The sequence below is a fragment of the Marmota flaviventris genome, chromosome 9 (genome assembly GCF_047511675.1).
Source record: "Marmota flaviventris isolate mMarFla1 chromosome 9, mMarFla1.hap1, whole genome shotgun sequence".
Lineage (NCBI taxonomy): Eukaryota > Metazoa > Chordata > Mammalia > Rodentia > Sciuridae > Marmota > Marmota flaviventris.
Window position 1 is genome coordinate 109,041,513 of NC_092506.1, and position 23,207 is coordinate 109,064,719.

Sequence of the window (23,207 nt, forward strand, 5' to 3'; positions counted from 1 at the left end):
ACTAAAAAAATACCAGAAGTATATATAGTATGCTCTCACTTTTGGGAAAAAAAAGGCATATGAATCCATAGAAAAATATCTAGAAAGATAGACATTAAGTAGTAAGGAATGATAATCATTGGTTAAGGAAGTATGGTGTTTTTAGTTTCTCATTTTTTTTCTTATCTGCATATTATCATTTTACATGAATATATACTGCTTTTGTATATTTTTAGAGTACTTCTAACATACAGTAATATTACTGTATTTTATTTTAGGTCACATGAAATCACTAAATTTAACTTGTTGAGTAACTGCCAAACTTCTCTATGGCTGCACCATGTGTACAAGTTCCATCCTTATACATCCTTATACACTTATACACTGTTGGCAGAAATATAAAGTTGAAGTCATTAGAGAGAGAAAACATCATGGCAGTTGCTCAAAATACTAAAAATAGAGTTTCAATCCCACCACTGGGTATATATCCAAATAAAATAAAATCAATGTGTTGGAAGGAATATCCACACTCCCACATTTATTGCAGCACTATTCACTACAGCCAAGACATGGGATCAACCTAGCAGTCCATCAATGGATAACTGCATAAACAAAATTGTGTGTGTGTGTGTGTGTGTGTGTGTAATGGAATATTATTCAACATTAAAAAGAACAAAATCCTGGCATTTACAACATGGATGAAACTGGAGGACATTATATCAAGTGAAATAAGCTAGAAACAGAAAGACAAATACCACATGATCTCATTCATACATGGAACCCTAACTCATAAAAAGGCAAAGTAGAATGGCAGTTATTAAAGGCTTGGTGGTTAGGGCAAAGAGAATTGGAAGATGTTAGCCAAAGGATATATAATAACAATTTGATAAGAAGGAAGAAGGCCAGAATGGGACATATAGAGATAAATAAATAAATAAGTGATTTCCTGGATCTGGGGTTTGGGGGCAGGGTGAAGGAGGCAGATACTTGTTTATTGGGGGAGAAATTGGGAATGACAGCTGATGGTTATAGAGTTTCTTTCTTGGGTAAAATTGATGGTGGTGACGGTTACAAAAAACTCAGAGAACCTACTTAAAACCATTGAATTATATAGTTTATAAATTGATAAATGTAAAGATATGGGAATTACACTTCAATATTGAAGTATAAGGGTTTCAATTTCCCCATATCCTAATCAACACTTATTGCCCATCTTTTTTACAACCTTCCTACTAGATGTGAAGTGGTGTGTCTCATTATGAGTTAATTTTGTAATTCCCTGATAGCTAATGATATTGAGCCTCTTTTCATATTTTTTTCTTTGGAGAAATGTCTAACATCTATTTTCACATTTGTTGATTACATATTTAGAGTCAAATCTAAAAATCCATTGCCAAATCCAAGGTCATGAAAAGTTCTCCCAGTGTTTTCTTCCAAAAGTTTTGTAGCTTTAAAAGCAATTGCTTTATAAGATCAGATTTTACTCTTCCTTTTTGTTTGAAATGTCCCAAGACTTCCCAACAATCCTCTTGGGTATCAACATAATTACCATCAATTGCAAGACTTTTTGCCTTGACCATAGGTTAACACTAAAAATGAAACCAAGTAAATAGTGATTTGGGAATCAAAGCATAAAATATAAAATTATGAAGCAATAAGAGTGATTGAGGGCTGGGGATGTGGCTCAAGCGGTAGCACGCTCGCCTGGCATGCGTGCGGCCTGGGTTTGATCCTCAGCACCACATACAAACAAAGATGTTGTGTCCGCCAAAAACTAAAAAAATAAATAAATATTAAAAATTTTCTCTCTCTCTCTCTCTCTCTCAAAAAAAAAAAAAAGAGTGATTGAAACTTTTAGTGGAAAACTAACATGTAAGAAGTCAAGAACAAACTTTTTGAATTCCAGCATTAAGGAAACATATAGGAGAGAGATCCAATCCCCAAATCAAGTCATTTTACTTTTGATCTGTGAGAGTGCTCTATTCTATTTCCAGTTTTGCCTACCTTTAACCCTGACCTAATGTGAATTTTCCTGAGCTTCTCTGAACACAGGAAGGAGCAGCAATAGATCTCATCTTGTTTTCTTCTGCTCCCTTATTTTACTAAAAACAAACTATATTCCAAGTATAATATGCCCAATTTTTTAAGCTACAAAATTCTCAGTTGATATAATCTGATTCTTCTCTAGCAGAACACTGTTTCCTATCTAGAATCACAATGACTGGCTTTTCAGCAATCCTAGGACTTGAGCCCAACTACCAATTTATTATATCCAATTTCATATGCAAAGCAAACCTAGTTATTGGCATGAATATACAATGTGACCTCTTGCTTCTTTTTGTATTTTCTTTCATTTTCTACACCCAAAACACATACACAATCTTTCATAAATACATAACTGAAATAACATTAATGTTTTTGTGGATGTGTATGATCCTTTGTTCTTTATTCTTTTCCTTTTTCTTTGATGATATTGTGCAAACATAGCCTAGAAGCACCTACAACAATTCCTCCATGGTCTTTTAACATTTATACCTATGTGCATCAAAATTAAATTATCCAAGTTTCATCAATACTAACACATATGACCTATCTGGGTGCAAAATTGTGTACTCATTTTTTTCTTGGTGTTAGGGATCAAACCCAGTACATGCAAAGCACTCATTCTATCACTAAGGTATACCCACAGCCTTGTGCTCCTTTTTGAAATGCTTTCTCAGGAACCAGCACATCATGTTCTCACTCTATCTATTTCCCTCTGATAGAGATGCTAACTAACCCCCTAGAAGTGAAAGGACACTTGCTGCATTAGGTCACAGAACTTTATATAGAGAGAAAAACCAAAGGTGATTTACAGATGCCTAAGGACAACTTACATTTCTATAGCAACTGAGCATTGGAGGGGAATAAAATATGTTCATGCACAGCTAACACTTTAAGGTATTTTTAGTCTTCTTTTGATAAAAGAAGTAAGCAAGTAGAATAACTATTAAGTAGAACAGTAAGTAGAATAACTATAATCACGCTACACAGATTTGCGATAATGTTTATTTTACATTATTACATTCTGATAAAAATTGTAAGATTACCTATATGAGAAGGAATCACTAAAGCAAAATATATGTTCACAAAACCAAGAAACACACAAAAAAATTATCTCTAAATATGTGAGCTGGTTATAGGTAGTATAAACTCCAGTTGCTGCCCACTTCCTCTAATCATCCTCATCTCTGAAATACTCCCTAGCAAGCCTGACTTCTAGAAAATGTTAGTAGTAAATAAAATAAGTGAAACACAGAAAACAGTCCCAAGGGGGATATGCTTGTACCTGGAGAGGCCTCTAACCTAAAGGAGAATGGAAGCAGAATATTACTCTACAGACTGCATTCCCAGGAACAAGGCAAGCAGGCTTCCAAGCTCCTCTTTTTTGAGGAACAATCTATTTGCGCATCATAGTGGGAAACCTTGATCATTTTATTTTTCTTATCAGCTCCATACCTCTATGTACTACTTCATCAGAAATTGATTATTTGTGGACCTCTGTTAACTGTTTTATTATTACTCCTAAAATACTGATGAACTTTATATTAGAGAAGAACACAACTTTGTGTTGAAGACTACATATCACAGCTCTATATCCTTATATTTGTCATGGCTGTGCATTACATGCTGACCAACAGCTGCTGTCATTTCATCAAGTCGGCTCCCTTCCAATTGTTGTGGAATTTATAATGGGATTGAGTAGTTCAACAACTTGTATTAAAACTATACTTTTCTGGTGCTGGGGTTGTGGCTCAGTGGTACAGCGCTCGCCTAGCATGTGTGAGGCACTGGGTTCGATACTCAGCACCACATAAAAAAATAAATAAACAAAATAAAGGTATTTTGTCCATCTATAACTAAAAAAATTAATTCTTTAAAAAAAATATACTTTTCTGAGTTACTCATCAACTCATCAGCCATTCCTTTTCTCATGCACTAGCATATATGATATTAATATGACAAAGTTCTTCATGGCTCAATTGAATATTGTAGTCACTAGATTAAAGTACTTATTTCCTATACCTTTTTTCTTCAGCATCTTCTTCATCAGTTTCACAAAGGGCAAATCCAAAGTCTTCAACAGCATCTCTGTGATTCTTCTATAGACTGAGATTTTTAATGCTTCTGCCTTGTTTTCTCTTGGATTGCTCACTTCAGAAAAAGCCATATGCCTTATAGTGAGAACTCTCAATCACAACTATGGAAAGGGGCATGCAGCAAGAAAGAAAGGCCTCCTGCCACACTGAACCCTTCTGCCAAAAATCATGTGAGTGAACTATCTGGGATTTGAATCTTGCAAACCTAGCCAAGCCTTCAATGAACAAAGCCAATCTCTTGAACACAACTCTGTAAGCAATTCTGAGCAACCTAGCCAAGTTGCTATCAAACTCCTGATCCACAGAAACTGGAAAATCATAAATGTTCACTGTTTGAAGTTGTCAAGTTTTAAAGTATGTTAAATAGTTAGTAGAAATAAATGGTTAAGGCACATATAAGAGATATTCAATTAATTAACAGAAATTTAAATTAAAATAATACTATTTTAGATCAGTATCCCTAGATATTCTATTCCTAGAGGGGTATATCAACTAAATTCTCTTATGAGACCATAAGAGGAAATTTACATTGATTGTGATACAAGGAGTAGGAGCAAAATGAGTGTCTGTCAATATACGACTGAGTAGGTTAAGTGTAATACAGTAGTGGAAACAACAAATTAGCTATGGACGTAGCAACAGGGATTGACTTTAGAGGGACAATGCTAAGGTTTCAAAACTAAGAAAAAAATGAGGTATAAAACAGAACAGCACTTATGTATATTAAAATTATAAAGCACAGACTTTTGAGTAAAGTGCAGTACAGTAGGGCAGGTAAATGCTCCTGAAGCAACAAATAGAAAAAAATATATTAATTATAAAAATTGTATTTTGTGGCTATCAGGAAGCTATGGAAGAAATAAGAGTGAGATAAAGGGAAATTTCTGAGAGGACAGAACCATGCTGAGGCAAAATGACAATCTCCAGGAACTTTTAACCTACAGGAATCTTCTGCATCTGACCACCAACTTGTCATGGGCCTTGGTCCAAGCACAGAGCATCTGTTGGGGATAAATGAGCCATCAAAGCTTTCAAAGGTTATTAAAGGAGTGGTGTGACATTTGGAAACTTGAGGGACTTCAAACACATGGCCAGTTTTACCCATAGGACATTTGCTGAATGCTGGAGTTGTATGGACTGAGGACTAGAACAAAAGCTTCTAAAAATGCTAAGTGAAATCTCCTATACCTATACCCTGTGGTGCTTAGGAAACAAAGATATTTTTTGAGGGACTTGCATTAATATCAGTGATATATACTTTCTGACCTAGTCTCCCCTTCAAAACATTTGACATATTTTGAAGCTACCTGAGGTAGAAAAATAAAGAGCTAAATGGAAATCCTCCAGAGAAGATAATAAAACTTCTAAGTCTTTTGAAAGTTAAGAGACAACAGTTTAACTAACTCAATAAAACATCTGGAAAGGTCAAGTTTAGAAATGATAAAAACTAATATAGACTGAATCTTACTAGAACTCCAATACAAGTCTAATCATGTTCAGTTCCTGATTGAATTGTGATCAGTTCTCATTCCTGATGCCTAACAGAAGGAAGGAGAACCACCTTTGGTGAAAGATAGCATTATCTAAAAACCAAAGAACCATATGTTTCATACACAATATTTGGTATATAACACATAATTACTCCATGTATAAAGAGTTAAGAGTATATGATTATATTAGTCAACCTTCTGTTACTGTAAGAAATACCTGAAATAATTTATGAAGAGAAAAGTTTGCCTTGGCTCACAGTTTTAGAGGTTTCAGACCATAATCAATTGACACCCCCCCTGCCCCACTACTGTGGGCCTGTGGCAACACATCATGGTGGGAGTGTGTAGCAAAGAAAATTGCCTACCTCGTGGCTGGAAAGCAAAAGAGAGAGAGAAAGAGGAAAAATCTAGGGTCCCACAATCTCCTTGAAGGGACACACCCCAAATGACTTAAGACCTCTCACTAAGTACCACCTCTTAGCTTCTGCTACTTCCTAATAGTAGCAGGCTGAGGACTAAGACTTTAACACATGGGTCTTGGGAAACTTCCCAGATCCAGACTACAATAATGACCAATAATGAAGACATGAAGTAAACAGTAAAAGCAAATAGAATTTTCCAGATTTGGAGTCTATGATAGAGATTTTTAAATAACTCTGATTAGTAAAATCAAGAAAATAAAAGGTGGGTGAATTTGAAGTATGGATATTTTCACCAGAAAACTGGGATCTCCACAAAAAAATCAAATGAAATTTTCTTGAATGATAATAATGTACTAACCTTAATGGAGTACAGATTACACAGGTGTATACATTTTTCAAACTCCATGCATGCATACTTAAACTTTGTGCATTTTACTATATATAAATTTTACCTCTAACAACATAGACTGTAAGAATGCAGAAATATAGTTAATTGCATACACGCAGAAATATTTAGGGAGAAGAGCATTTACGTCTACAAGTGTAACTCCCCATCGTGTACAACCACAAGAACAGTATCCTAAATTACACTCCATGTATGTATAATATGTGAAATATACTCTACTGTAATGTTTATCTAAGCAGAACAAATAAAATTTTTTTTAAAAAAGAATGGTTTGATGAGTAGATGAAGGGGTGGACAAACGAATAAAAAGGAAGCCAAGTACAATGCTAATGATAGAACTACAAATTACAGGTGTTCACTGTAAATTTTCAACTTTGTTGTTTATTTAAATCACAAACTAAAATATTGATATAAGGGGATATTATTAATGATGGTATTTCAATAAATTTGACATTTGCATTTAAAAGTAGACAACTTCTTCAAAAAAAATCTCACTTACATAACATAGTGGCTTAAAATAGTACCCAAATTATTTGATACTTCTTCAAAATATAGAGCACATTTACTTTCCCTTGCAAGTGGGCCAGAAATAATGATTTCCTCCTAGTGAAAAAGAAAAAAACAGAAGTAGCAATTGCAATTTCAGAGATCAGGTCACAAGAGGCATTATGGCTAGCTGGTGTGTGTGTGTGTGTTTGTCTCTCTCTCTTTGACAGATTACCTGCACTGGAAAAATCAGTTGCCATGGCACCCTATGAAGAGACTCTAAGCCAATAACCACTGATTGAGTTTCAAAATACATACTGCAGCCCAGTCAAGCCTACAATAAACATCCTAACTCCATAGTGAAATGTTATAAACTTTCTTCCTAAGGAACAAGTCAAGATATCCACTGTCACATTTACATTCAGTATTGTATTAGAGATCCTAATCAATGCAATAAGGCAAGAAAAATAAAGACATAAAGATTAGAAAGAGAAAAACTGATTTTTAATAGATGATATAATTATATAGATAGAAAATCCAAATGAATATACATTAGAATCAATAAATAAATGTAACAGGTTTGTCAAAAACAAAATCATTATATAAAAGTCAGTTTTATCTCCATATACTATAGACAATTAGAAAATCAAATAGTTTTAAAGATTCAGTTAGCAAAAATATCAATAAATATTAAATATCTAGCAATATAAATTCAACAGAAGATGTGTAGAAATCCACTGAAAACTAAAAATTTCAATGAACAAAAATTTAAGAACTCAACAAAGGGAGGGATATGTTACATTCATGGATTCGAAAGCTTTGAGGTGTAAGGATCTCAATTTTACCAAATTAAGCTATAGATTTAAAAGTTCTAATAAAAAATTCTGGCAGGTTTTCCCCCTGAAATCGATGAGTTCATATAGAAATGCAAAATGTCAAGAATATCCACAGCAATCTTGAAAAAACAAAACTGAGAGATTTATATTGCAGACCTTTTATAAAGCTACAGTAGTTAAAGCTATGTAGTAATAGTAGCACCAAAAGACAAACTGTTAACTAGAAGATAGTATTCTGATTTATGGCAATAATAAAAGTACATTACCACAAGCAACGGATCATCTTTTCAATAAATTGAGCTGAGTCACACACGGAAAATTCTGTGCCTTCACCTCCATCTCATTCGTTAAAAAAAACAATTCTAGATGAATTCAGGCCTAAGTGAGAAATATAAAACAAAATATTTTAAAATAAACTTATTGAATATTGGAATAAAGATTTCTTAAGTAGAATACTTAAAGCACTATTCATAAATAAAAACAAATAATACACTAACTTCTAGAAACACAATAAACACCATGAAGAGGATGAAAGGTAACCAATGCAGAGGGACAAAAGGTAACCAATGAGAGGGAGCCTCATAGCCACAATATTAAAAGGATTCCCACAAATCAATAAGCAAAAGAAAAACAGATAAAAGACTTGAACATATACTTAATAAAAGATGATATCCATATATAGGATATAGAGATATAGAGATGTAGACATATATATCATTGTTTTTTAGCATGTTTAAAAGTTTATAAAAATGACTCTACTAGAAATACCCTGCAACTTTCTTTTTTTGTTGTTTTGCTCAATATATTTTTTAGAATTATCCATGTTACCATACCTCTAGTCTAATCATTTCCATTAATCTGTTTAATTCCATTGTCTGGCCATACCATACACATTTTAATATGGTATGTAAAAATATCATTTATTTTTAGGGCTGGGGTTGTAGCTCAGTGTTATAGCTTGCCTCATATGTGTGATGCAGTGGATTCAATTCTTAGCACCACATTTAAATAAATGAATAAAATAAAGGTCCATCAACAACTAAAAAATATAAAGTATATACTGTTTATTTTTAAATAAATAAGATTGAAAAATAAAAGATGTTCAAAAGTCCAAATAGCCAATTTCATTAGTCATCAGAGAAATTCAAATTAAAGCCACAATACACTGCTTATACACACTTTTTGTTATAGTTTAGATCTGGAATGCCCCCCAAAGGCTCATGTACAGAAGGCTTGGTCCCCACTCCAGCAATGTTTAGAGGTGGGGCTTTTGGAAATAAATGTCTCACAAGGACTCTAATCTTATAAATGGATTATTCCATTAATGAGTTCATAATTTAATGGACTATTAGGAGGTGGTGAAAATTATAGATGATGATTATCAAGTTGGAGAATGTAGGTCACTGGGAGCATATTCGGAAGAGTATATGTTATACCAGCTTCCTCTCTTCTCCTTCCCCCTCGTTCTGCCCCCTCTCCCCTACCTCCCTTTCTATCCCTCCTCCCTTCTGTCATCCAAAGCAATGGAGCCACCTGACTATGAATCTCTGAAAGCATAAGTCAAAATAAATATTTCCTCCCTTAAGCTGCTTTTCTCAGGTATTTGGTCAGAGCAATGAAAGTTGACTAACACACCTTCTAAAATGACTAAAAAAAATTTTTTTTGAGAGAGAGAGAGAGAATTTTTTAATATTTATTTTTTAGTTTTCCGCGGACACAACATCTTTGTTTGTATGTGGTGCTGAGGATCGAACCCGGGCCACACGCATGCCAGGTGAGTGCACTACTGCTTGAGCCACATCCCCAGCTCAAAAAAATGACTAAAAAAATTTTTTAATTAAAAAAAGTAATGCCAAGGATGTGGAGTAACTGGAACCCTCATAAACTGTTGGTGAAAGTGTACAATGATGTAACCACTTGGAAAACTATAAACATATGCATTGTGTTATGATCCAGCAATCCTCCTCAGTATGTACCCTACATAAAGACATACATGTATTCACCATAAAACACCTGAGAATGTTCACAAAGCAATATTATTTTATAATATCGAGAATCCAGAAACCCAAATATCCATCAATTGGTGAATATATAAACAAACTGTTGTATATACAATAAAAACGAATGCATTTCTGATACATACAGTGGCACAGATGTATCTCAAAAATAATTTAGACAGAAAATTCAAACACAAAAAATACATGTATATAAATCCTTGCATATAAAGTTCAAAAACAGGCAACAAAATGGATGATTCTCATAAATACAATGTATACAGCAAAACAAGCCAGGTACCAAAGAGTATACATAGATAATTCTATTTTAAAAAGGCAAAAATCTATGCTATTTAAAGTTAAGATAATGATTACCTTTTGGGAAATGGTAATTATTAGGAAGGTGCACAGAGGGGGTTTCTGGGATGCTAATAATATTCTGTTTCTTGATCAGATGAAAATAGATTGAACTTCACATTTATTATATGTGCATTTTAATGATTCTATATTACACTTCAAAAATACATAAGTATTTTTAAAAAGCAAAAAAATATACATGCATATAAACTAACAATAAGCATTAGACAAAAACACATAATTAAAAGATATAGAAATGAGAATGTAGAGAGGGTAATGGAGAATAGAAATAAAGGATTTCTTCTGCTATTCCCATACCTGGATCATTTCATTTAGTACACATGCAGCAACTCTGAATCAGAGTTGGCCTCTATCCTGTGGAATGGGAAGAGAGGAAGGCCCAGCCTACTCATTTGTGGGACCAGGAAAAAAATTCAAATAGAGACCCATATACCATATATCTAAAACATGAGAAGTTTTAAACCAAGCTGTTGAGTAAAGTATGTTCCACCTGCCTGCCTGCCTACCTACCTACATACATACATACATACTCAAACACACACACACACACACACACAAACACACACATACCATAATGATCAGGAATGCCAGGTTCAAATTTAGAATCTTCACACTCTTCCAGATCCCTGGCCCAATCCTCTTCTCTTCTCATCCTGGCTAAGTCTCACTTTGCAGAAAACCTCACAAGTGCACATATGGACACCTCAGTACTTCTAAATTCCATCCAAACTTCTGTATTCATCCAATCCTTAGGCCTGAGGGTGTACACCAGCAGTACAATCTTCCCTTGAAAAGGCTGCATGAGAGGAAAAGGTTCACACAGGTGCTGAAACTAGGCTGAAGCCATATGGGCATGAATTACAGAGTCAACTGCACTAGAAGAGAGGTTTAGATATTGCATAGGTTCTGCATAAGCTCATGAACTCCTTGCCTCATAGGAAGGACATAGCCAAAGGCCCAAGCTGAAGAGCAATAGTAGAGACAAGAGTGCCCTATTCTCCCACCCAAACTCACCAAATTGAGCAGTTGACATTTGCTATATTACTCTGCTTTCCATCACTGTGACAAAATACCTAAGATAAGCATCTTAATAAGGGGAAAAGTTTATTTCAGTTCATGGTTTCTGAGGTTTTAGTCCATTGTCATTTGCCCCTGCTGCTTTTTGCCTGTGGCAGCACACTTCATCATGACAGGAGTGTAGGGAAGAAATTGCTCACCTCATGGCAGCCAGGAAGCAAAAGGGAGAAACAGGAAGTGGCTGGGGTCCCAATATTCCCTTCAAGGACATACTCCAGTGACCTAACCTCCTTCCACTAGGCTTTATTTCTAAAAAGGTTCCACTACCTCTCAGTAGCACCACAGGCTAATGAACAAACCTTTAACACATGGGCCTTTGAGGGTCACCTATCCAAACCACAGCACTTGCCCTATACTTTACAATCTATTGTGAACCTTCACATATAATGATCTTAATCAGTTCCCCCACAATCTTGTAAGATTCTAACATACTTCCACTTGAGAAATGAGAAAACTGAGACAAAGTGACTTGCCCAAAATTAAGATTAAATTAAAAAGTGAGCACTGCTAGTCTCCACAGAAAGACTTTTCCTTCCAATCTTCAAAGGTCATACTCTTTCTATTATTCATCACTGCCATGTATCCCCCAATTGTCTAGAGAACTTACAGGGCTAAAATGGAATTGGAAATTTTAAATACATGGTTGAAATGTTTTGGAAGAAGCCCAGAGTAGGGAAGGAAATTTAACACCAAACACAGAGCAGCTTCTAGGAAAGAGCCTGGGCCCTGAGCAAAATTCATCACTGGGACAAAGACTGCTTTATAGAGGTAGAAATCATAACTGAGTCCTGGGGGCTCCATTCCCACCCAAACCACAAAATTATGGCCTTTAACACATTTAAGCAATCCCCACCCAAATTCCACACCAATTACATGGGGGCCCAGCTCCATAGCTCTCCTCTCTTCACCACCCCGCTGAAAATACTTTATTAATGAAAGGGCAGCATAAAGCCACTAGGCTTGATCTACTCAGAGACAATCCAAAGACAGCAGCCTGGCACCAACCACAAGTGATACCCGACCCTCCTCCAGCAAGGACCTACTGAGGCTACGCCCCCCTCTAATTACCAGGGTGCCTGGCTCAGGGCTTAGACAGTTATTTAGAGAAACATCGCCTGCTCCAAGCACAGATATCCACGAGGCTGGGGCTGCAGCACTGTCTGCTCAAAGCCAGCTGCCTAAAGCTGTTACCTCCTCATTCTACTAACCTGGGACACCTTGGCCCACTTGAACACCTTATCTTATAGCATCATGTCTCTGGCACACACAGCTGCAGAGTATATGCTCTCTGATGCCTTGCTGCCTGACCGAAAGGGCTCCCGCCTGAAAGGACTGCGCCTGGAACTGCCCATGGACCAGATGATCAAGTTTGTTGCTGTGGGCTTCCCCTTATTGCTGATGTCTCTGGCTTTTGCCCAAGAGTTCTCCTCTGGTAAGTTGTTTCCAAGAGCCAGTGAGAGACCCCACTTCAATGTATTCTTTGCATGAGCTCTGAAGATAAATGGCTCCCACATTGACTAGGTTTCATGACTTTGGGCTGGGCCAGATTACCTAAAGGACAGACCATGCATGAGTTTAGGACACCAGCAAAGCAGAGGCACCAAAAATTTTAAAAATCACCTCTGACATTTTACAATAAGAAATAATTAGTCATGATTTCAGTATTCTTATGTTTTGTATCACTTTCATAATTAATATTTTACTTTAGTTTGCATATAGATAATAGAGGTTGGGGCCTTATAATCTTTTCAGCACCTAATCAGCCATGTTGTTGACAAGTGTCTTATTTCCTCTGAGCCTTCTCCACACATCCACCTCCAATGTTATTGATTTGAGAATATATATTAAGGGCCGGACACAGCCACATTCAGAGGTGCTAAAAAAACCTACTGCTTTCTCCAAAAACCCCAGTCACACACAGAGAAACTACATGTTTATGGTGTTTTAGGTACTGAATTTACCCACAAATCCACTACCTCTATTAAAAAGCATATGGATTTCCTGAGAACTGGGACTTCTGGCTTTCTTTTTTGGCCATTCCATTTGCTTATTACATTTCCCAGTGAAGTGTGCCTACATCCAGAAGAAGGGGAAAGGTATTGGCTCCCAGCTCTACCTCTTTCTAGAGAATGATGGAAAAACAAAAAATAAGAGACTCTCCCCCAAGCCTACTTTCCTTCTAGTACCAATTGCCTGTCCTTTCTCTTTGGGTTCAGAAGTTCAGGTAATTAATCCTCTATGTTTTACAATCTAAACGATGTCAGCTTTTTCAGGAAGGAGATACCACCATCACACTGCAAGTCTGGTGAGAAACTGCAGGTGTGTAGGGATACCCCATCCCCTGGGAATCCGGCGGGGGGGGGTGGGTGGGGGGGGGTGGAATTTGAGAGAAAAGAATAATCAGACCAGGCTGAGACAGTACACTGACAGGCAAAAGCCAAACAATAGGGAGCTATCCTGTCATGCCCTGTCCTCCCAAGACACAGCAGTGCCAACCCCAGAAAACTAGAGCATGGGAAGATAGTGTCGGCCACACACATAAATTCAGAGTTGTGAAGGTGACCTCTACAAAACCCTTAGACAGTGGCCCCTTCAAATTCGCATTCCCATTTCCAACTCAATGCTGCCTCAAAGTTGTATTCTTATTCCAGGGTCTCCAATCAGCTGCTTTTCTCCAAGTAACTTCAGTGTCCGGCAGGCTGCATATGTGGACAGTTCCTGTTGGGACTCCCTGGTTCACCATGAACAGGATGAGGCTGGCCGGTACAAGATAAAATCTCTCTGGCCCCACAAGGTAAAGCAGACAGAGACTGTCATTCCTGGCTTCAGAGCAGGGTGGCAGGAGAGAGAGGTGTTATCATTATATTCCTTCTCACCTCCTTCCCCCATCTTGCCCCAATGGCTGACTTTCATGTTCACGCATTCTTCAAATTCTGCTGATCTTCAGCTGCCCACTTTTATCTGACTGGATGCCTTGTACCAGTGGGTGAAGCTTGTCGACAAGCAGCCTTTAGCTGAAGGTGATCCCTTGGGTCTATTCCATTGAGGGAGAAAAAAAAAACTCAAATATCTTTTATCCTTTTCTTGGGCTGATCACTACTCTCTGAGACGAGTCATTCAGTTCTTAAACTGTGGGGATGGGCAGGGCGCAATTGGTTTTAAGCCTGGTTGTCAGCACTCTGGGAACTCACTACTCAGTATTCATTCAGCTGATCCCCCATTCTCAGTATGGTTCCTCTGCCCTCAGTAAGCTCAAATACAGAGTTTAATCTCGTTTAATCTCTACACAGTAAACTTCTATCCTGTCAGGAAGGGCCAGGTTGGTTGCCGGAATGCATAACATTACAGAAAAGAACTTCTGGTCTATTTCTCAACACAGATTTTTCAATTTTCTGCTGTTAGCCCTCCTACATGCTCATTGCTCAAGTTCTTCCATATCTCCAATTCCTTTCTGGCTCTGAGGTACAAATAGCTCTCTTTTCCCTGCCTCAACTCCCCACTCTCCCCACATGCTGGTGTCTTCTGATTTCTAGCTTTCCAATATTCTGTTCCTCATCTCCTCTCCTGTTTTGTTTTTGTTTGCTTATTTGTTTGTTTGTTTCCTCTCCTGGTACTAAGGACTTGCACCTAGGGGAGTTCTACCATTCACGTCTCTGGTCCATTTTATTTTTTATTTTGAGACAGGATTTTGCTAACTTGCCCAGGCTGGCCTCAAACTTGTGATCCTCCCACCTCAACCTCCTGAGTCATTGGGATTACAGCCATGTGTCCAGCCTCTCCAATTCTCTTTGTCCTTTAAAATCTTGTCTTTCTTTTTAATATTTTATTGTCATGCTAGTGGGTTTGTTTTATTTATTTATTTATTTATTTATTGTACTAGGGATTGAACCTGGAGGTACTTTATCACTGACTGACATCCCCAGTCCTTTTTATGTTTTATTTTAAGGCAGGGTCTCACTAAATTGCTGAGGCTGGCCTTGAACTTGCGATCCTCTTGCCTCAGCCTCTAGAGCCACTGGGATTATAGGCGTGTGCTTCCATTTCCAGCTGTTAATGGGTTTTATGAGGGAACAATGGTAACATGTCTGTTCAGTTCACCATGTTTTGTCAGAAGTCATTCAAGGGTAGTGATTTCTTAGTGATGATCACTAACAAGGCCTCCAAATACCATACTTCTAGGATAGAAGGATAGAGACAATGGAGAGAGACCAGAAGGCCTCTGCCACTGGCAGTTCAAGCAGAAATTAGATGGTAACAAGTTCAAGATGTCACAGAGGGGATTTACAAGTCAAGAAAAAATCAGATACCTGATCATCAAAGTCAATGGGAAATTCTCTAAACCCAGATCCTCCAACTCCACCTCAAACCTATAGAAACACTCCACAAAGGTAAAGAGCTTAGTTTCAAGGAAAGTTATTTCTTGGACAGGAGTGAAAAGATTCTTTCTCTTGTATCCTCATATTCCTAACCTTCCTTCCTTAGTTCAGAAAGCAAGGGCACGCACACACACACAGATGCAATCAAATCCATACCCTCCTTTTTTCTCTCCAAACTCTCTTCTAAAAGGAAAAAACATCCCTAGATTAGGAGAAGGTATTGGTCAAGTAGTCATTAAGGGAATATGCTCCCAAATCACCCAGCCCAGCTATAAATCCTGTCACCCCTCCTGGGTGTGTAACCCTGTACAAGCACTTAATCTTCTCATACTTCAGTTCCTTTATCTGTTAAAAAAAAAAAGATACTAATCATACCTACCTGATAGCATCTTTGTGAAAAGCAAATAAAATAATGAATGCTAAGTGCCTACCAAAAACATGACCTTAGAAACCTTTACAAGTAGAGAATTTTCTGTGAGCAAAATAGTAGGCCCAACCCAGTTTAGGGTTTAAGTATGATGAAGAAATCTAAGGAAAAGTTCTTATTATAGTTTGTTAATGCTGCTATAATAAAGTACCACAAACTTTGGCTTACAGGACAGAAATGTACTGTCTCATAGTTTTAGTAGTCAAAAGTCTAAAATCAAGGTGTCAGTAGGATTGGATCCTCTGAGGGTTGTGAAGAATGGATCTTCAAGGCCCTTCTCTTTGGCTTATAGATTCATCACCTTGGGTGTTCTCCCTGTGTGCACCTCTTCACATGATGTATGTGTGTACGTAAAAAACATCAGTCATAATGGATGAGGAGCCTACCCTATTCCAGTTTAATCTTATTTTAAATTATCTAATTATATCTGCAACAACCATACTTCCAAATATGATTTCATGCGGAGGTTCTAAGGATTGAGATGCCCACATATTGGGGAGGGAGACATAAATACAATTCAACCCATCTCAGTCCCCTATCCCATGTAGCTAATAGTATAGTTAAAGAGACAAGGCTTATGCATTTCCGAAAGTCAGTTCACAGATCTATATACATGAAACAACCCCAAAAGAATTCCAAGATGGTTTCTGATGGTGTAATTTGGCATTACCAAAAATTGCAAAGATGCGAAAATACCAGTGTACATTACAGAAGTCAGGGAAGGCTACATGGAAGAAATGACATGGCTATGGCCATTGTTGACATGGCCTAGGATGACATGGCACTGTTGGCTGTAACCTCAGGCCATCTACTCACCCCAACACATTTGCGAGGGAACAAGAAGGGAGATAGAGATACACATACACACACATATCCCATGCCCTCTCATTCTCGCTCTTTCTCTTCCCCTGGAGCCCTAGATAGACCACAGATCAGAAAAACTATATGAATGTGGGGAACAGGAAGATCTGCCATCCCTTTCCTACTGGACCTCATTATATTCTTTCATATTGATAGAGAGCCTTAGGTGGCCCACTTTCCATGCTGTCTTCCCCTTCTGAAATAGGAACTGGGGAGAAAAAAGCCCTCACTTAGTACGGTCACTCAAGGCTCAACACCCTGAGCCACCTGTTCAGCCAACTTTTGTCCTACAGGCCCTCCCCTACTCCCTTCTGGCCCTGGCCATGGCCATGTACCTGCCAGTACTGCTGTGGCAGTATGCAGCTGTTCCAGCCCTCAGCTCAGATCTGCTGTTCATCATCAGCGAACTAGACAAATCCTATAATCGTTCCATCCGCCTGGTGCAGCACATGTTGAAGATCCGGCAGAAGAGCTCTGACCCGCTTGTCTTCTGGGATGAACTGGAAAAGTGAGTTGTTTTTTCAGTCTTTTCTTGAAGAATGCAGTTAAGCATAAAATGGTACCCATGCACCATAATCTTTAAAATGTCCTCTATGTTATCTTTCTTAAGGGAGCAAAGTTACCATCATCTCATGAACTGTCATTCCTGTAAAGAGAGAAGAGAAAGGCCTGCTACCTGCAGTTTACAGATGAACACTCTGAGCCACAAAGGGATTAATCTCTCTAAAATACCCACTTCTATACACTATTCCTCTTCTCAGAAACCTTAAATAGCTCCTCCCAGATCTACCAAAACTACCCAAAATCTCCTAAATATTTGCTTCAACATATCCAACTACTTTTTCAAGCATCTAACTAACTATACATTGAGTATTTCCCAAACCCAAAAATCCAATATCCATAATGGTCAAAATCGAAAAGTTTTTGAGTATTTTTAGTAAAATCTATGCAAATATTCTCAAACCTGAAAAACTTCAAAATCTGAAACACTTCTGGTCCCAAGCATTTTAAATAAGGGATACTCAACCAGATGACAGAAACCTTTCACTCTACCTAAGCAGTCTCCCTCTTTTCCACTGGAAAAAAAAATCATTTATTTAGTGCATTATTCATACATCTGAGTATCAGAGACTATACTGGGTGCTTTGGATACATGGGGGGGGGGGGGCAACAAAGCTATCATTATTCATGTGGAGCTTATATTTACTAGAGGGAAAACAGACAAAAAGTAGAACACACCAGTAAAATACATTAGGGGATGATAACTAGTATGAAGAAAAAGTAAAACAGGGGAAGGGGTTCTGGAAAGCTGAACAATTAACAGTAGCTTTAAATAGAGTGACCATAATTGAGCCATGATTTGAAATCATATTGTTTCACATTTATGCACACACTATATACTCTCTAAAAAGTTCCCCTCTATCTTTTGAAGCCCAGCTTTAAGCCAGTATTCTCTTGTAAAGTTTTCTGCACATTCCAACCTGCACTGTTACTCCATCTCCTAACTTTTGTAATGACTATGGTTTGTATCAATCAATTTAGCAACATATCAAGTGTTAATTTCATTGAATATTTGCATGTTTTGTCTACTCCTTCCCTCACAACAAGACTCTAAGCTTCTTTGGAACAGAGACTGGTTTACCTACCTGAACACCACAATTCTCAGCAAATACTTGTCAGCACACTCGTTTGTATAAAATAAATGAACTGGTCCAAAAACCATACAGAGAGTACACAGCCAAGATCTAGAACACATTTAGACTCCCAATCCAGTGCTAATTTTATTAGCCTATTGCTTCCAAAGGGTCCTATTTCTGCTTACAGCTTTAGTGTATGACTTGCTGGGCAAAAATCCAAAGTGATCGTTCATTATTCATCAATCATCCCCCAGGTTTATCACATTGTACTCAGTACTTGGAGAAATGAGTTATACTTACATCTTTTGGGAGAAGAATCATGGTTATGCTTGGGGAAAGCAGATCTTCAATTAACCAAGAATTCCATAATGAATGCACATATTTGTTAGTTTCCCACATGACTCTTGGGATATGGTTCTACATATGGTGCTTCCTAACTTTCCTCCTTTCTTTCCCTGTGCAGGGCCCGAAAAGAACGATACTTTGAATTCCCCCTACTAGAGCGGTACCTGGCATGTAAGCAGCGCTCACATTCACTAGTGGCCACCTACCTCCTGAGGAACTCCCTTTTGCTCCTCTTTACCTCAGCCACATACCTGTACCTTGGCCACTTTCATCTGGATGTCTTCTTCCAAGAAGAATTCAGCTGCTCCATCAAGGCAGGGTTACTACATGATGAAACCCATGTTCCTGACCTGATTACATGCAGGCTGACCTCCCTATCCATTTTTCAGATTGTCAGCCTCTCCAGTGCAGCAATATACACCTTATTGGTTCCTGTGATAATATACAACTTCACACGGCTGTGTCAATGGGACAAACGACTCCTATCTGTATATGAGATGCTCCCAGCTTTTGATCTCCTCAGCAGAAAGATGCTGGGATGCCCAATCAATGACCTCAATGTAATTCTTCTTTTCCTCCGAGCCAACATCTCTGAGCTCATCTCTTTTAGCTGGTTGAGTGTCTTATGTGTGTTGAAGGACACAACCATCCAGAAGCATAACATTGACACAGTGGTCGATTTCATGACGTTACTGGCTGGCTTAGAACCCTCAAAACCCAAACATCTCACCCAACAGATGTGTGATGAACATCCATAGATAGTTTATAAAGAAACCACGCAATGAGAAATTCTGTAGAAAGCAAAAGTCTTTCACCATCTTTAAAAGTCACATACAGCAATACACAAAAAAAAAAAAAAAATATCTACTTTAGCATTGCCAAGCTTGGATTCACCTGACTTACATAACCTTTATCTGTTAAGAAGATAAAATCAATATACAGAAACAAATGTGAAAGGTGGAATTGAAGAGTCAAAGAACTAAAAAATTAGATTCTAAAGGCTATTTATAAAGACTAGTTCTCCTTACTATATTCACTCCATAGACCTTCTAGGATGCATACGTGGACTTCCCCCAAGAGAGAAAGTAGAGCAATCTGGTAAGAGATTAATAAAGATGTGAAACTCTTTGGTGTGGCCTAAAATCCTAGGAATCTGCCCAGACTGCTTTGGGGAATTCATCAGCCTTACCAGGCCCTTTGTGGTCTGTAAAATAATCCAAGAGACAATGATGGCTTCAATTTATAATCTGGTCTTAGAGTTTAAGACAAGAGAGGCAGGACCATGCATAGCCATAAGAAACGTCTTGAAATGTCTAGATACACTTTTCATCATCGAAATCAAGGACTCGTTTCACCAAGGACTGGGATTATGGGCTACTATACCTTCACATACAGCCACTAAATAGCAACCATTTAGAACTACACAGGATAAACAGTAAAGTACTATTGAGCCCCTCCTCTCCTTCTCTTATTCATCAATCCATCCTTATACCTAACTCCAAATTCTATGTCTGGATTTAATGGATCCTTGATCCAGTTCCATGGTATTCAGCCCACAATACAATGATGTCTCACATTTTATATTTCTTTTTAAAGCTGCATATTATCACTTCTTCAGAAAAATCATTGCATGGACCCTCCTTTCTTCATATAAGTAAAAAAGCTATGTTGCTTCTAACTTAAATTACCTTTAAAAAGCAAACACTGATGATGTACAGACATTCATTAATGACTTTCTATTGTCATTAAGAAATCCACCTCTTCAGTTGCTACACAAAGCCTTTCATGATCTAAAACCTGCCCACTACTTCAGTCTCTCCTCTTGCTTCCCATACAGCTTTCACTTGTATCAGCCACTTGCAGTTCCTGGGCTTTTCCTGATGCTCAGTTTTTTAATATATTGTCTCCACTGCCTGGGAGACCTTCCTCTGTTCTTCACTAAGCCAACCACTACTTCTCCTTCAGAGTGTACCTGGACACATTTCCTTCAAAAAACCTTCCTGTTTAATCCCTTCTTTCCTTACTGGGTGCTGCCATATCAAACAAAACCTACCTCTGAAATAAATTTACTACATTGTATTAATATCGCCAATTCACTTGCCTTAAGTTTGCTAAAGGTTGGGTCATAAAATAAAAATTCTTCTACACAAATTAGTAAAAGAATGCTCAGTAGCACCACATTCTTTGCAGCATGCAAATCCAGCCTTTGAATGGAAAAAATCCTGTGCACAAAGATGCAATTCACAGCAATTAACCAAACAGTCAAAGAACAGCAAAATACTTATGGAAAATAGAATACAGACACACTGTAATATTGACTAGCCACTTAAAATTATGCTTACAGGGCTAAGGATGTAGCTCAGTGCTAAAGCACTTACCTATATGTGCAAGGCCCTAGGTTCAATCCCCAGCACTGGGAAAAAAATAAATTATATTTATGAAGAAGTCATAACACTGTAAAATAATGATAATCACAGTAAATGAGCAAAAAGAAAACCTAGCATTTAGTATGGTCTAACCTACATAAAAATTCATGAAAAAAATTAACACGTTAGGAGTAGTTTTCCATAAGTTGCAGCATTATAAATTTAGTTTGTGTATGTTTGTATTTGTTGTTTTGCAGTGCTGCGAATCAAAATTTTAACTTGAATTATGTGATCAAGCCTCCAGAATGATTTTTTTTTTCCTTTGAAGAGCTGGGGATCAACTCCAGGGCCCCTGAATGCTAGGCAAGAGAACTAATATTGAGCTACATTCCCAGTCCCATAAATTTTGTTTTTAATCCTCCTTGTTTTTAATTTTTAAATTTCTACATTTCTACTTTAAATTTCTAAAATTTGCAAGAAGTGTTTTAGAATTGTAAAAAAATAAAGTTGTAATGAAGAAGATACAATAAACATTTTTAAACTAATTCCATTGAAGTCCATTGGTCAGAGAAGCCTGAAAACTAAGAAAAGGATGGCACTTCCCTTCCCACTGGATAAGTAAGATACCTGTAGAAGATGAATGATACAAATAAAGTCAGATCTGAAAGCCTACAGGGACAAACACAGCAGGACAGCAAATAAACTACAGAGTTAGCAAATATGAATTTTTAAAAGAAAAAAAAAGTCTTTTTCTTTTACTGAGGCTATTTTCAGGTTCCAAGGTAAAATTCCTGTATATATTATTAAAAGGCATAATTTGGGTATTTTGTGAGCTGGAAATGGTCCTGGAAGTTGCCAAAACTGAATGTACATGGCCTTGTTAGGTACTTTTGAGCTGTCTTGTTAACACCCAGTCAAGTCCAACAAGGGCAACTTACAACATGGATGAAAAAAAAAAAAAAAAAAACTTCCATAAGCTTTATACTAAACCATTGCGGAAGCAAGATTCTGTCACCATTTTTACAATTTTCGGAAATGAATCAATTCTATACCTTTTATTGACTTCTGGTTATGTTATTCATATTAGTGTTATAACATTTTTCTCTAGTAATTTCAGCTAACTTATTAACTATGTAACATATTTTCCTGAATTTCCATATTTGATTCTAGAAATATACATTTCAAATGTTGAACGGTAATTATACTTTTTATCAGTACAGATTAGAAATCCCAATCACCTCATAATTTTAGATATATTGTTATAAGACAAAAACAACTATGAACCAGTGACTCACTCAATTAGTTAGCGGCACTGCTAAAAGAATGTAATCCTGCCATTTGGCCTTAGGCACTTGATAGTTTTGTACACTATATCTTCCTTATTTGGTAATTTCACATAGAGCATGGTTATCAAGTTAGAACTATGAAAGGATATGTTCAGAAACACACTTTCATTAAGAAAACATCTAATAAGTGCCTACTTTGTGCTAGTATTAAAACTGCTAGTTAAATCTTCCATAAATAAAAATAACGAACTGGCAAACCCTCAAAAAAACAAAAGAAAAATCTTTCACCTTCCCCACTAGATTCAAAACTATGAAAGAGCCAAGTGTTTCTATTTACCGTGGTCTTAGCTCTAGGAAAATCAGAACATAGGAAACATGTTTGAGAACTGCATAAAGAAGCAGTCCCAGCACTTGCGTCCAGGTTATTTCCTACAACCCAAGAAGGCGGGTCAGGATGAAATATGAAAAACAGGTGTTGAAAGGCAGTGGCCTGGGAAAGCGCGACCTAGAGTTCACGATGATAGGTTTTTATTTACTCGCGCCGTAACTCAGCAATAGTTTTCCTCCGCTACGCGCTAAGACACAGCGTCACCGACTGTCCTTTAACGCCGCCGCCCCTTCCAGCGCTCCACGTCCCACACCCTCCACAAAACTGCGCTCCACTCCTCACAGTCCCAGAATCTGCCTCGCGGGAGCACCTTG

General features: G+C 37.4%; 1 protein-coding gene and 1 long non-coding RNA gene across 3 annotated transcripts; one reads left to right on the plus strand and one right to left on the minus strand.

The window, feature by feature from the left end:
• Positions 1-7,536: 7,536 nt before the first annotated feature.
• LOC139706910 (uncharacterized) lies at positions 7,537-23,162 on the minus strand. 2 transcript variants are annotated; one of them, XR_011708617.1, is made up of 4 exons: positions 19,105-23,162; positions 17,207-17,371; positions 10,701-10,926; positions 7,537-8,136 (listed from the first exon to the last, which is right to left on the minus strand). It is a non-coding gene; the product is annotated as an uncharacterized lncRNA (long non-coding RNA). The 2 variants fall into 2 exon arrangements; XR_011708618.1 differs by having other exon boundaries at positions 17,207-17,517.
• Panx3 (pannexin 3) lies at positions 12,459-19,611 on the plus strand. The gene is made up of 4 exons (XM_027945398.2): positions 12,459-12,639; positions 13,859-14,001; positions 17,165-17,379; positions 18,972-19,611. Exons 1-4 carry the CDS (start codon positions 12,459-12,461, stop codon positions 19,609-19,611), a joined length of 1,179 nt encoding a protein of 392 aa, XP_027801199.1.
• Positions 23,163-23,207: the final 45 nt, after the last annotated feature.

Excerpts from the sequence above, each read along its gene's own strand:
- Panx3 (XM_027945398.2), top strand. The coding sequence starts at position 12,459 with ATGTCTCTGGCACACACAGCTGCAGAGTATATGCTCTCTGATGCCTTG. Across the intron at positions 12,640-13,858 it reads TGCCCAAGAGTTCTCCTCTG|GGTCTCCAATCAGCTGCTTT; the intron begins GTAAGTTGTTTC and ends TTCTTATTCCAG. Across the intron at positions 17,380-18,971 it reads TTCTGGGATGAACTGGAAAA|GGCCCGAAAAGAACGATACT; the intron begins GTGAGTTGTTTT and ends TTCCCTGTGCAG.